Source organism: Verruconis gallopava, assembly GCF_000836295.1.
Source record: "Verruconis gallopava strain CBS 43764 unplaced genomic scaffold supercont1.35, whole genome shotgun sequence".
Classification (NCBI taxonomy): domain Eukaryota; kingdom Fungi; phylum Ascomycota; class Dothideomycetes; order Venturiales; family Sympoventuriaceae; genus Verruconis; species Verruconis gallopava.
This window is the reverse complement of record NW_015622171.1, coordinates 16,849-29,170: the sequence shown is the minus strand read 5'-3', so window position 1 is coordinate 29,170 and position 12,322 is coordinate 16,849. Positions and strand designations below refer to the sequence as shown.

The following is a 12,322-nucleotide window of genomic DNA, read 5'->3' as shown; positions in this document are numbered from 1 at the left end:
AGACTAGCTGAAGCGACGTACGCAAGGAGAGAACAGATGATGCCAAAAAGATCCTCGTCATCCTTCCCATATTTAAACAGCTGACGCCCAGTTAATACCAGGACATGAAGCGGAAGGAGAACGGTCCTCAGGCCACAATTAAAGCAGTTCTCCGAAAATAGACCACTGATTGTCAGTTTTGGAGTCTCGACATTGCATAAAATCAGACAATGGCATACAGCCTGGATAGAAGTGTGGCAGAAGCGATGTTTCCACTCGAAGGGAATCTCCGAGACGCCATGATCCACCAAGTCCTGGTACGATTTAGACTCTGGGTCCCATAGCCCACAGCTGTTGACTTCCTGGCCCGCAAAAGTTTTAACATCTCTCAAATTACTATCAACAGTTTCCGGTGTTGCGTTAGAATGGTTGCGTAATATGCTGAGCATGAGAGTGTCGAATACAGTATAGCCAGAGTGATTGCGCTCGTTTGGACGCGGGCATGCCATCTGAAGGAGAAAGTCCATGATTTTGCAGCACGCTCTACTTCCGTCAATATAGGTTGCTGCTAGGTGCAGTAGGTTCATCTCTGAAAGATGTTCTAGTTTTGCTCTATCATAGCAGAGCCTTTCCAGAAGGTCTATATTACCACCTATGATTGCGAATCCGACGCTTTCCTTGAAAATCTCGACATCTGACTTGCGAATTGCTTGGGCAACCAGGCTTAGATCCATAGGTAATTTGGCAGATTCTATAGTACTGAAAGAGTTCGAACTAATTGCATCCTGGAGCCTCTGCTTGAAAGATGCCTGTAACCATTGCTTGGGCCACTGTTGGTGGGTATCCTTGCCACTGTATAAACTCGGACAGACCATTTCTTCATCGAGCCCGTCAATGAAGCCGGTTACCTTATCGTCAGATACGTGAATTGACCATCGGCATAACGTTTCTGGTTGTTTAATTCTCCTCTGAGTATGGTTTCGTGGACTTGATGCCTGACTGTAAGGTGATTGATGATTAAGCATAGGGCTTTTTGCAAGGAGGCTAGGCGACGGAATGTCTTGTGCTATATTCCAAAGCTCGGAAGCAGTCCAGGTTTGTGGGCCCCTCCCCCAGTGCTTTGCGCTCATGTATGCGAAATGCCGAAATTGATACATCCATGTCGTCATGACGCTGTACATAGAATATTTAGCCTTACTAAATTATGTAGGGTTATGTGACGTACCGTTTCTGCGAGCTGTCGAGAGAAAATAGCAATCCATCAAAGTTGCCACTTATGAAGAGAGTAGCATTTTCCCTTGCTCGCCTGATGTCTACAGCACGGACAATCCCGGGTGAGCGAGCTGAATTAGTATCCGCAGGTGATTTAATGGAGATGTCGCTCGGGGACGAATAGGAAGCTGATGCTGGAGAAGGATGCGTCATTATCTGGGGTAGATTGCGTACCAAGATCTGATATGGTAGGTTCCAATTCAACAACATACTGCTGGAAGTCAGAACAACTCTCCTGAGTAGAGCATTACGTACAGATTTGTCCCAGCTATGCTGTGAGAGGCAAGAAATCTGCTGAATTTGCTATCCCTTTGAGAGAAGAGCTCTCTAACGTTTCCTCTTGCTCTGGCGTATCGAAAAAGCTTGCTGCTCTCAACTCGGCGTCCCTTGTACGTGGCAGACACGAGCTTGCCGGGAGTCGCTGTCTGCTGAATCCGCTTGATGATCTGGTCCTTCTTCCTCTTAGGAATATTTTTCTTCCATCCCCATTTCTTGAACTGGTACTTGTATTGATGGTCTCTGCATGAGTCAGAACACGGCCTTACAGACACGCGGTGGATGATGGTGAACTTGCATAGCATCAAAGCCATGATGGTTGCGCATCGTTGTGATGACATCGTAAAGGGGTTTATCTTTATTTAGGTAGAGATCCTCGATGTATGGCTTTAGCACCTCCCACCTCTCATTAAATGGAACATGCGTTGGGGGAGGCTGATCTAAGACCGGGGAAGTACTCTGATGTATGTCAACTTGAGGTTGATCGAGGTCTATGGGAGTGGTGTGATCCATTTTTATAAAGCCTTTGCACGAAAGTGCAACAGGTGAATGCTCCAAGAAGGTTTTTGTGTGTGTGGGTGGGTGGGGATGAGAAAGGGAGGGCAGCCTTATTACATGTTGTGCACAGTGTGGGTTCTTGTAAAAGTGAGGCGGGGGGACATCTTTGAGGCCCCCGATGAAGGCCACAAAACGGCTCGTCTGAAATCTCGACGGGCCAAAGTAGACCGTGGAAATACAGGGACGAGAATGAAAGCGCGGCCTTATGACACGTCTTGAACTCCATACCCTGCGCCTGGTCGGGAATCAGGAAAGGATGCATCGCGAAAGAACACATACCCTTACCAGCGGACAGTAACATTGGCTGAATGATCTGAGCATCCGCTCTGATCGTTTGTACTCTTTGCACCCCTAGGGTCAAAGGGATACAGACGATACCCCTTGCCGATAGATTTCAGTTGTTACGATCAAGCTCGTACTGCGGTATAGCCTCGCTGTTCGGATCGCTTTTCTTCTTATTCTCCACGGATATTTCTGCATGTGCATGTCATTTGTTCATTGGACAGTTCATGGGACACTGACGAGCCACGAAAGCAAGCTGCACAGCTCGAACCTATTATGTATTAGGAGATTTGGCAATCCTTGCTATGCTAACATGCAAGAACAGCCAATTACACAGAATAACCCCGGTTGACAAAAGGAGAATGTCCAGTAAGTGACCCTCGAAAGCGGACTTTGAATTTCATTGTAATGCAAAGGCTAGTGCAGGGATTAGATTTCGCTCCCTAAACTAGAGAGCAAAGCATTCCTTTCCTAAGTAAAAGAGTTATCATTAAGCACAACATCAGCTTGCTTGCAGCTTGTTGCCTGACTCTAATTCAATTTCATAGCTGACCGGGCGTTGCTCCTTCTCGACGTTTGCTCCGCTATATGTATGAAGACCTTCACGCGCCATGTGGCATATAAGTTCCATATTCAATCTACTTTCATGTGTTTGGCCATCATCTCAATCCAACTTGTTCTAGGATATCTTAGTAACCAGGAAAATGCCTGCTCATGCAACAGAGCTTCATGTAGCGGCGTCTGACACTACGGCTGAGCTTCCACCAAGCCAGACGATTGTGTCTGCTCAAAACAATGGCCGCCACGATGTTGAGCAGGCGTACGTCCCCTATCGAATACTGCTGGTCATCGTCCTGACGTACTGTTCCCAGCCCCAACCAACTGGGAAACAATCTGCAGCAGGTCTTCGACCAGCTTATGGCCATGACTGAACAGACGGATAACACGACCCATAGGATCAAGGACAGCAAGCACAAGACCCTCTCGCGTATGATTGAGTGGTTTGGGCAATTCAGTCATCGGCTCGTCGATCCGCAGACTCAGGAAACCTTTGAAAATAATGCCGACGACTATGATAGCTTGGCTCAAGATGTGGATAGGGCTATGAAGGCGGTGGACAAATTTGTGCTTGACACAGCTACTCCTGAGCTATGTCCATATCATTCAAGGGAGATTATTGATGCTGGCAGTCGTATGGCCGGCCTCGATCCGCGGGTCCGGTTTATGACAAGTCATCCTTCTGAACAGGCTTCGGTCTATCGCGGCACCCAAGCCGGTACTCTGTCGATCACCAAACCTTGCGCATGTGTGCGGCAAAAATTTGTCCAAACTGGCTCCTGAGACTTCCAAGATGGCGGGACTGCCAAAAATGGGACGGCTATGGTTGATACTGATACTTGACATTCTGTGTTCTCCTAAAGCGAAACTTGCAAGGCATCTCTACCTTTCAACAGTCTTTGACCACGCATGCGATCTTATCCTTCAGTTAGTAAAGCAAACATGACAAGTTTCATGATAAGGCAAGACAATCTGCTACGCGCGATCAAAGCCTTGGTTGATAGTTCGTGAAAACGTGCCAGCCGTAGCTGGATTGCTAGTCTTCTCGTCACTGAAACGTACTACCGTAGGTAGTTGGTCCCTCTAATGTGCCTCAGGCAACAACAACACCTCTCCGTTGGTGAGCACGGGAGCGTCATAGAAGCCCTCAGCTGTGCTTCCGTCCGTTGAACGGCAGGCCTAGAATGTCTTCGCCAGAGAAGTTGAGAGCAGCAATTCTCATCATATCGGATACGGCATCTAAAGATGCTTCGACCGACCGAACCGCCTCTGCCCTGCAATCGGTTTTTACTTCTAGTGGAAATGATCAGTGGGTGATAGCTGAAACCAAGATCATTCCTGATGATGTACTTGTAATTCAGAGATCTGTCATGGATTGGACCGATAACAGTGAAAGCGGTGTCAATCTTGTGGTGACAAGTGGCGGCACCGGGTTCGCGGTGAAAGATCTGACGCCAGAGGTTCGCTCGATGCAGTTGAGTCTAAAACAAAGTTGACGATAGGTTAGGCAATTGGGCCGCTTATACATAGACATGCATCTGGCTTGGTGTAGGTGTATCTAGCTGTGCATGTCGGATTATATGTACAGTGTGCTAACGGTCTACGTGAAAGCCATACAATGTTGTCAACGTCGCTCGCAGTGACTCCATGTAAGATCCCTGAGCAGATTTTACGCCAAATTCGCTACTTACTTTGTACGAGTTGCTGCGATGGCTCGTCCTGTTGCGGGGACCAGAAACCAGACGTTGATATTGACATTGCCCGGGTCTCCGAAAGGTGCAAGGGAGAACCTGGAGGCGGTGATCAAGCTCCTACCGCACGCTTGCACCCAAGCCGCTGGAGCGGACTCAAGAACTCTCCACGCAGGCGGTGTCAAGAGATTGGAAAAAGAAGCTAACATTTCCAGAGCCACAAGTGCCAGTTGGTTTCCCTGTTTTGCTTGACGGAAGCCTGTTGATCATGAACACGAGCTAACACGAGCTGCAATAGTTGAATCTCGTCCACAGTCGCACACACATGATCACCATCATCATGACCACAGCCATGGACACAGGCACAGCCATGCAGGCCATGCTATCCCAAGAGCGCATACAAGACCAGAAGATAGGCCACCGCAGTCTAATGACCCGCTGGCAGGTCCATCAAGGCGTTATCGTAAATCTCCATTCCCTATGCTCTCTGTAGACGAAGCCTTGAAGCTCGTCGCGGAGCACACCCCGGCGCCGACTGTCATCCGGCGTACGGTCAACGAAGATCTAGTCGGTTATGTTCTTGCTGCCGACGTTGAAGCTCCCGAAGCTGTTCCCGCATTTCGAGCAAGCATTGTAGACGGCTATGCGATCCGTATTCCTTCCAGCGGGACCTTTGAGAAAGGAACTTACCCCGTGTCTATGGTGTCACATGCCCAAGCTGTGGACCTCGGCGAGTTGAGTGAAGGACATATCGCTCGCATCACGACGGGTGCGCCGCTGCCGCCTGGCGCAGATGCTGTCGTCATGGTGGAAGACACCGTCTTGAAGTCCATGACAGACGACGGGATCGAGGAGAAAACAGTCGAAATCCTCACGTCGGAAGTCAGAAAGGGTGAAAACGTGCGGGAAATCGGCTCGGATGTGCAAGCCAAGTCTATCATTCTCCGCAAAGGAGAGGGAATTACATCTGCAGGCGGCGAGTTGGGGCTTCTTGCTAGTGTTGGTGTCAGCACCGTTGAGGTATACAAAAAGCCCGTCGTCGCCATCCTAAGCACGGGTGATGAGATCGTGCCGCACAACCATGCAGGTCCTCTTCGCCTAGGCGAAGTGCGCGACACGAATCGGCCTACGTTGATCACCGCTGTGCGAGGAACTGGATTTGAAGCCCTCGATATGGGCATCGCATCCGACAAGTATGTTCCGTTCCCTTTTTCGACAGCGCGTAGATGGAAAACTAAAAGCAAAACCTAGAGCCGGCGCCCTCGAGTCCCTCATGCGAGACGCGCTTTCCCGCGCGGACGTTCTCATCACCAGTGGCGGCGTGTCTATGGGTGAACTCGATCTCCTCAAGCCGACCATCGAGCGTGCCCTGGGCGGGACAATTCATTTCGGTCGTGTGTCGATGAAACCGGGAAAGCCAACCACCTTCGCTTCTGTTCCAGTCAAGGACGAGTCTGGAGCTCGCCGTACCAAACTCATTTTCAGCTTGCCGGGCAATCCGGCCAGTGCGGTAGTGACGTATCATCTCTTTGTCCTGCCGAGTCTGCATCAGCTTGCGGGCCAGAGACCTGCTGGTCTGCCAAAGGTCAAGGTAACCGTTGATGAGGATGTAGTTTGTGACGCGGTAAGGGCAGAGTATGCCCGAGCCGTCGCCGTGGTTGCTCAGGATGGGACAATCCACGCGACGACAACAGGCGGGCAGCGGAGTAGTAGGATTGGCAGTTTCAAGGGGGCTAATGCGTTGCTCTGTCTCCCTGTGCAGAAGGAGGTTTTGAAGAAAGGAAGCCGCGTCGACGCATTACTGATGGGAAGACTGCAAGCTGAAGTTTAGTTTACGAAGTAACATTGGGTATTTGCATATATTATATATACCGAGAGTATCCGGTGCTTCATTCATGATATACCAACGGATCCGCCTCTCTAATCAAGATGCGGCGACCGGCTCTTTGATTGGCTTTTCTTCAGTCTTTTTTGAACTCTCCCGCGCACCATTGTCTTTCAGACGTATATCCTGAACGCCCTCTCTCGTGCTCTCAACATCTTGCTCGGAAGCCTCTGGGTGATCTTCAGCATTCAAGTCCTGCTTCTTCAGGTCTGCAAATCTCCTCTCCAGCTCTTCCTTGGCGGCCTGTTCTTCTGCGGCCTTCGTCTCTTCCGCCTTTTTGGCTTCCTTCTGAAACTTTTCCCATTCTTCCAGTCTCCTCAGCCTTTCTTTCACTTCGTCCTCCTCCAACTTCTTCAACCTCTGTTTCTCTTCATCCTCAGCCTTCTTCCTACGCTCTTCTTCTTCCGCCTCGGCCTGCTTTTTGCGCAGCTCCTCCTTGGCAGCATCCTCCTTCGCCTTCTCGGCCGCAAGAAGGGCCTCAAACTCCTCATCAACCTCTTCCTCGTCAATGACCGTATCAGAAACTGGCTCGGCCATGACACGATTAACATCCTCCACAGTAGCCATCTCTTCACGCATCGCATCTGTGACACGTTCTACGCCTTCTACTCCGCCAACACGCGAGTTCAGATCACGCAGAACTTTCGTGCTCTCCTTCATCGCATCAACGAGCGCCACATTGTTTGCCGCGTTGTCTATCGCGTGCAAGCTTTCCTCAACTTGCAGGAGATTGGCACGTCGTTGTTCAAGCGTGCACTCGACCAACTTTCTTGCCTTGAGGAAAGACTTTGCGGCAGAGATTTGCTTCTTCGCAACTGCGTCACGTACACGTGCGTCCAACTCCGCGTATCGCGCTTCCAACGGCGGGACAGCCTGGGACAGTGAGAGCTGCAGCGTCTTGACTTGCGCTATGGAGACGTCACTCGCTTCTATTGGCGGGGGTTTCGATGCCTCACTGCTCGCAAATTTGATGGTGCCCGTCTCAGCATCGTAAGTCAAACTCGGGCGATCTCTGCTCATGAATCTGAGAAGCACCTGCATATCTGCAGCGCTTAACACACTGCCTTGGCCCAGAACGCGCTCGAATGTGCTTGTGAAAGTCTTGAGCGAGTAGATGCCTGCAGTGCTGCTGTTATCCAAGGTTCGCTGCAGCTCAAGAACTGCCTGCGACGCCAACTCAACGTTCTCGACGACGACGAATCTGCCTATGGTAAAGTCACTTGGTTGAGAGTAAAGCAGCCCCAGGGTGAGAGTGCGAATACCCCAACGCACGACTTCCCACGGAGTTGGTATCCATCGCTTGCTGTATATGCTTTCGTGCTGTTGTAGATACTCATTCAAAGGCACCAGCTCCTTCTTTTCCGTTGCATCTTTTATCACTTCTTCCAACCCGGTGGGCCGTCCATAGGGCCGGAGTTCGAGGGCACGAGCTAGCTCTTCTCCCGTAGACAGTGATAGGTAATCTGTCGCTGCAGCTTCTTCTTCTTCTTCTTCTTTACCTCCCTCGTGCGCTACTGTTCTTCTCTTGATACTTTGCGTATTTGCTGCTGCGACAGCGGGGACTTTGCCCTTGCGACAGGCGTGAAACAGGGCCCTTTTCCACGCGGACAGATTCGCAGCGTAACCTGACGGGTTGAGCGTCTTTTGAGCCGAGAAATTAGAGTATAGCGATGCGAGGCGGCTTTGGCTAGAGAAGACGAAATGAGCAGGTTAGTTTCGGGTTTCTTTACGCCCTTGGTAACGTTCGTGGCGCCTGGCGAACAGTCTTGACAACTGAGAATAACATACTTTTTGAACGCGGCTTCCCGATCTTGGATGAAATGTAGTAGTTCTGACATTATCCGCAGAGCAAAACATAAAATTTTACGGCGAACTGAGGCAATCGATCTTGAGAAAAGAGAGTTGGACGGGTCGTTTTAGTAGGACGTTTGGCTGAAGAGTAAACAACTCCAATGGCGTCACGCATCTCAGAAGATTCAGCGCTTCCAGCCCCACAAAACGTTCTACCAGCGATTCACATGCCAACATGGAACAACCCTTATATAGAGAAGATGAAGATGGGACACAGCGAGGATCAGAGATTCGACAAATGTTGTAGCAAATAGTTGTCTATTGCGAAATCGCAAGCCGCGTATGTCGGCTCCATCCCATGCATGTTACCCGCACTATATGGCCAGAAACGCCACGCTAAGAAAACACACAAAGCTGTCACTTTCCTGTCTTCGAATGCCTTACACGTCACGAAAACCCATCGTCAGTCTGCGACGCGCTCTTTGCTCTCAGTCTTACGGGACTGAGCGGCTCTGTCATGACGCCTAAAGGATCCAGCCCAGGCACTACAGCACCAACAATACTTCGTCGATGCGCCCGTCCATCCAACGACTCACTCACCACCTCTACGATCGTATCTTTCTCCGCTTCAAAAAAGTCCTGGTCTAGCTGATCCTCGTCGTTTTGGCCTTTGGCAGCTAGCCTTGCAGCTACGATGGCTTCTCCTAATTGACTAAGCAGCTCACCCATGCCGCCAAATGCCAAGTTTCCCACCATCTTCTCGTCATCAAGGCCATATAATCTTTTCGCTTCAGAAAGACATTTCTCAGCCTGAACTGTCTTCCCCAGCCTCATGAAATTATCCGCAGCAAGAACAGTCCACAAACCGGCTTTCCGTCGCCGCCGGCCCCAAGCCATGCTCCCAATGCCTTGCCTGCTGGCATAGCAGACGCCAATTCGCTCTTTCAAGAGGGCCTGGCCAACGTCTCCAACAAGTCCAGCTTCGAGTGCACGAGAACCCCAGCGAGCTGCGTCGTCAACTGCACTAGAGCCCCGAAGTTTGAGGAGCTCAAGTGACATCATCAAGCTGCGGAGAGCATAATATGGTGTCATCGAACGATGAATGTAAGAGTGCGTTGCTGATTCGAGCATGCGGTCTAGTGTTTCGGAGCGGAATTTGCTTGTGATTGCTTGGGCACTGAGAAGGGCGGACACAGCAGCCATTTCATTAGCTCCTGCATAGTGTTTCCACGCCTTGTCATTGTCAAAATCCGATCTTAACAGATCATATGTGCTATGTGCGAGCTTGAAGTCGCGTAACATGAAAGCGTAGTCAGCTAACTTCCGCATCACCGCTTCAGGAGCGTCCGGTCGATAAAAGCCTTGCAAGGAATCGTAGTTACTGTTTGCGTTCTGTACTGGAGATGAAGAGTTGCGACTTCCGCTGCCAAAAGCAAATCGTTTGCTTAATGACATGAGACGGCCACCTATACCTCGCCGTCGGGCGGCGACTTGATCGTTCCACTGTGCACAAGAACGTTCCATGCTGGGAATGATGGATTGTGCAACCAGTTCGCGGATTAATGTTCGAATAGCCGTGACATCTGATTCAAAGAGGTATGGGGTATGGTCTTCATCGTCATCAGCCGTCTCTGTCGTTTCGATTAGTATATGTTTCCGAAGGAACAAGGCGGGGGCTCGGAAAGAGTACCTCGATATTGTATTTCTGCCAACTCTTCGCCTGCGGATAACCACTCGCACGTTGGCAACCGGACGCTGTCATCATCTGAAGGCAAGCATTGCGTGCTTCTCAACCTCAGTAGGTGACAGTGTAGTCCAAAGCTCCGTCGCATCTGTTCGTAAAGTGAGGTGCTCTTTGCGATATCATCTCTGTCCTCATCGTGCACCAGCACATAATACCTCAAGTACTCGTTGTTCACCCACTGCGGTAAGCGGTCATCTCCAGAATTCGTGCTCTGATAAAGCTCTTTCAACTCGCCAATGGGATTTGGATTCCGGCTACTGATCACGATAACACAGGCGACCGGATGCGAAAAAGTCTCGTGCGGCGTCATCGGCAAGCCTGACAGCAGTCTCCTAAAGTAGAGGGTGTAGAAGGGAGAGAGGCTCTCACCGCAAGGTTTTGCGCCTACCTTCGGTGTAGCATTCTCGTCCATGGCTTGATGATTCATGTAGTCGACGGAGGTTGCTGACGGGCCGACAAGTTCAGCCCATTGCAAATGCCTATCCACCAGCTCCTCAATGACCGCTACATCACCTCCAAGCTTACTTGGGCCAAAAGTCGGGCTTTCTTTAGTCCCACTGAGTCGTGCATTTGCATTCTTGAATTCCTGGCTGATCCTACGAGGTGGAAAGCCCAGGCCATCTTTAATACCAGTGAATCGAATTCCATAATCGTCCCAAGTCGTGCTTGCGCCCACACTATTGCGAATGGTAACTTTGCCCCCTATCTTTTCTCCAAACGGTCTAAGCAGTTCCAAGAACCCACCCTTGAATCCCTTCTCCAAGAGAATATCCTCCGTGTCCGGGCTGGCCAGCACGCCAACATGGGGCACGAACGCCTTCAGTATTAGATTCCGGGGTTCGTCCGCCCGCCCTTGTGTTGGCGCAACAAATGTACTGGGCGAAAAAGCTCCATTAGCGGTTCCGCCTCCAGGCGAGAACACCGAAGACGCTAGCGCGGTAGGCGTGTTAGACCCAGAGCTACGCCCGGAGCCTGGTAGAGAAGAGGTTGAGGCGAAAAGATTCGAAATGGAGGCATTTGCCCGCCTATATGGCAGTGAGGCTATCGAGCTCGCTGGAGATGCTGCGCGCTCCCGCGGAATGGCGTGCGACCGCTCGACATTTTCAGCATAGGGTTGCTGCGGGTGCGAAGCTGTGGACGCCGCATCGTGCTGTGTAGGATTCATCGTCTGCCCGCCGGCGGCGGCCGTGTCGGTCGTGTACGCTTTTCGCTTCGTAGATTGTTTCGCATCGGTCGCGGAGATTTTCGTTAGAGGCGAAAGGTACTTTGGGCAGGTTCATACAGCTTATGTGGTGTGTAATGTTGAAAACATTGCAGGCTGTACAGAATCTAGTCATGCAGGGGACCTCGGAGTTGTGAACGTGGACGTCAGATACGTGAACTTTAAGTTTAGCCCAGTGAGGCGTCAGGCGTGTGCCAAGTGTGCAGGGTTCGACGGAGAGACGTTGCTCGACATCCGCTGGCCTGACACCCCGACGCCTGTCCGTGTTATATGACCACATCAGAACTTTGACCTGGCAATAGTTGACTCTGTCCTGAGCGGCTACGACTTTGCGTCCATTCAGTTCCACGTCCCCTTAGCTTGGTCACCGCCACACTTTGATGCTGGTTATGATGGAACCCCGTTCCTCGCCAGCTAATACACACCCAACCTGACGAGTCATCCTCCTGTCCTGATCTCATGATTATTTGTGCTCGTCCGCTTGATCTTTGCCAGATCGCGCTAAGCTTGACGTCTAATCACCACGAAGCATGGTGATTTTGTATCTTTCACCTCCAACCGGAGGTCCACTACCTGGAAGCCGTGTGGATCCCCTTGGTCCTGCTCTAGGCTTCGCCTCCATTCATTATCCTCAAGACTTCGCCAATGAGTATTTACGCTGCAAGCTCGTAGTCTTCTCGATCCGGCACCGTCTCCTTCTGTTTCGTGGTCCTTGATGGGAGCCCTCTCACATATTGTCAACCTCTACGGCTTTGGGCTGCTGGTCATGCCACTGTCCGACCAGTTCCAGTGTACCGTCGTCTTTATGGGAACCCCCTTCATAGCGTATGCGTCACGGAGCTGCTCGAACTTTTGCTGTAAGGTGAGCGTGCTCCTCTGCACATCTGTTGAGCCGCTTCCAAATGACATTGCTGCAGTCGCTACGTTCTTAGGAAGATTTGCAATCTCTACGAGTATCAAGACTGGGTCTGGTTTGCGATTGGCTGTGTCATGGTCGTTAGCGATACATGAGATGACTCCATGAAGTCAAATCAGTTAGTGAAGTGAGTAAAAGGTTCTTGCGA

General features: G+C 50.7%; 4 protein-coding genes across 4 annotated transcripts; 2 read left to right on the top strand and 2 right to left on the bottom strand.

Moving 5' to 3' along the window:
* Nucleotides 1-3,071: 3,071 nt before the first annotated feature.
* Nucleotides 3,072-3,708, top strand: PV09_07959 (uncharacterized protein; the record flags this gene model as incomplete). Its single annotated transcript, XM_016361794.1, has 2 exons — nucleotides 3,072-3,187; nucleotides 3,240-3,708. 2 exons carry the CDS (start codon nucleotides 3,072-3,074, stop codon nucleotides 3,706-3,708), a joined length of 585 nt encoding a protein of 194 aa, XP_016210298.1.
* A 377-nt stretch (nucleotides 3,709-4,085) lies between these two features.
* PV09_07958 (uncharacterized protein) lies at nucleotides 4,086-6,533 on the top strand. Its single transcript, XM_016361793.1, has 6 exons — nucleotides 4,086-4,385; nucleotides 4,433-4,473; nucleotides 4,537-4,574; nucleotides 4,627-4,845; nucleotides 4,915-5,809; nucleotides 5,868-6,533. The coding sequence occupies exons 1-6, from the start codon at nucleotides 4,110-4,112 to the stop codon at nucleotides 6,445-6,447; spliced, it is 2,049 nt and encodes a 682-aa protein (XP_016210297.1). The 5' UTR covers nucleotides 4,086-4,109; the 3' UTR covers nucleotides 6,448-6,533.
* On the bottom strand, nucleotides 6,443-8,599 carry PV09_07957 (uncharacterized protein). Its single transcript, XM_016361792.1, has 2 exons — nucleotides 8,290-8,599; nucleotides 6,443-8,188 (listed from the first exon to the last, which is right to left on the bottom strand). The coding sequence occupies exons 1-2, from the start codon at nucleotides 8,337-8,339 to the stop codon at nucleotides 6,541-6,543; spliced, it is 1,698 nt and encodes a 565-aa protein (XP_016210296.1). The 5' UTR covers nucleotides 8,340-8,599; the 3' UTR covers nucleotides 6,443-6,540.
* Nucleotides 8,594-11,380, bottom strand: PV09_07956 (uncharacterized protein). Its single transcript, XM_016361791.1, has 2 exons — nucleotides 9,983-11,380; nucleotides 8,594-9,923 (listed from the first exon to the last, which is right to left on the bottom strand). Exons 1-2 carry the CDS (start codon nucleotides 11,199-11,201, stop codon nucleotides 8,740-8,742), a joined length of 2,403 nt encoding a protein of 800 aa, XP_016210295.1. The 5' UTR covers nucleotides 11,202-11,380; the 3' UTR covers nucleotides 8,594-8,739.
* Between the last annotated feature and the right edge of the window lie 942 nt (nucleotides 11,381-12,322).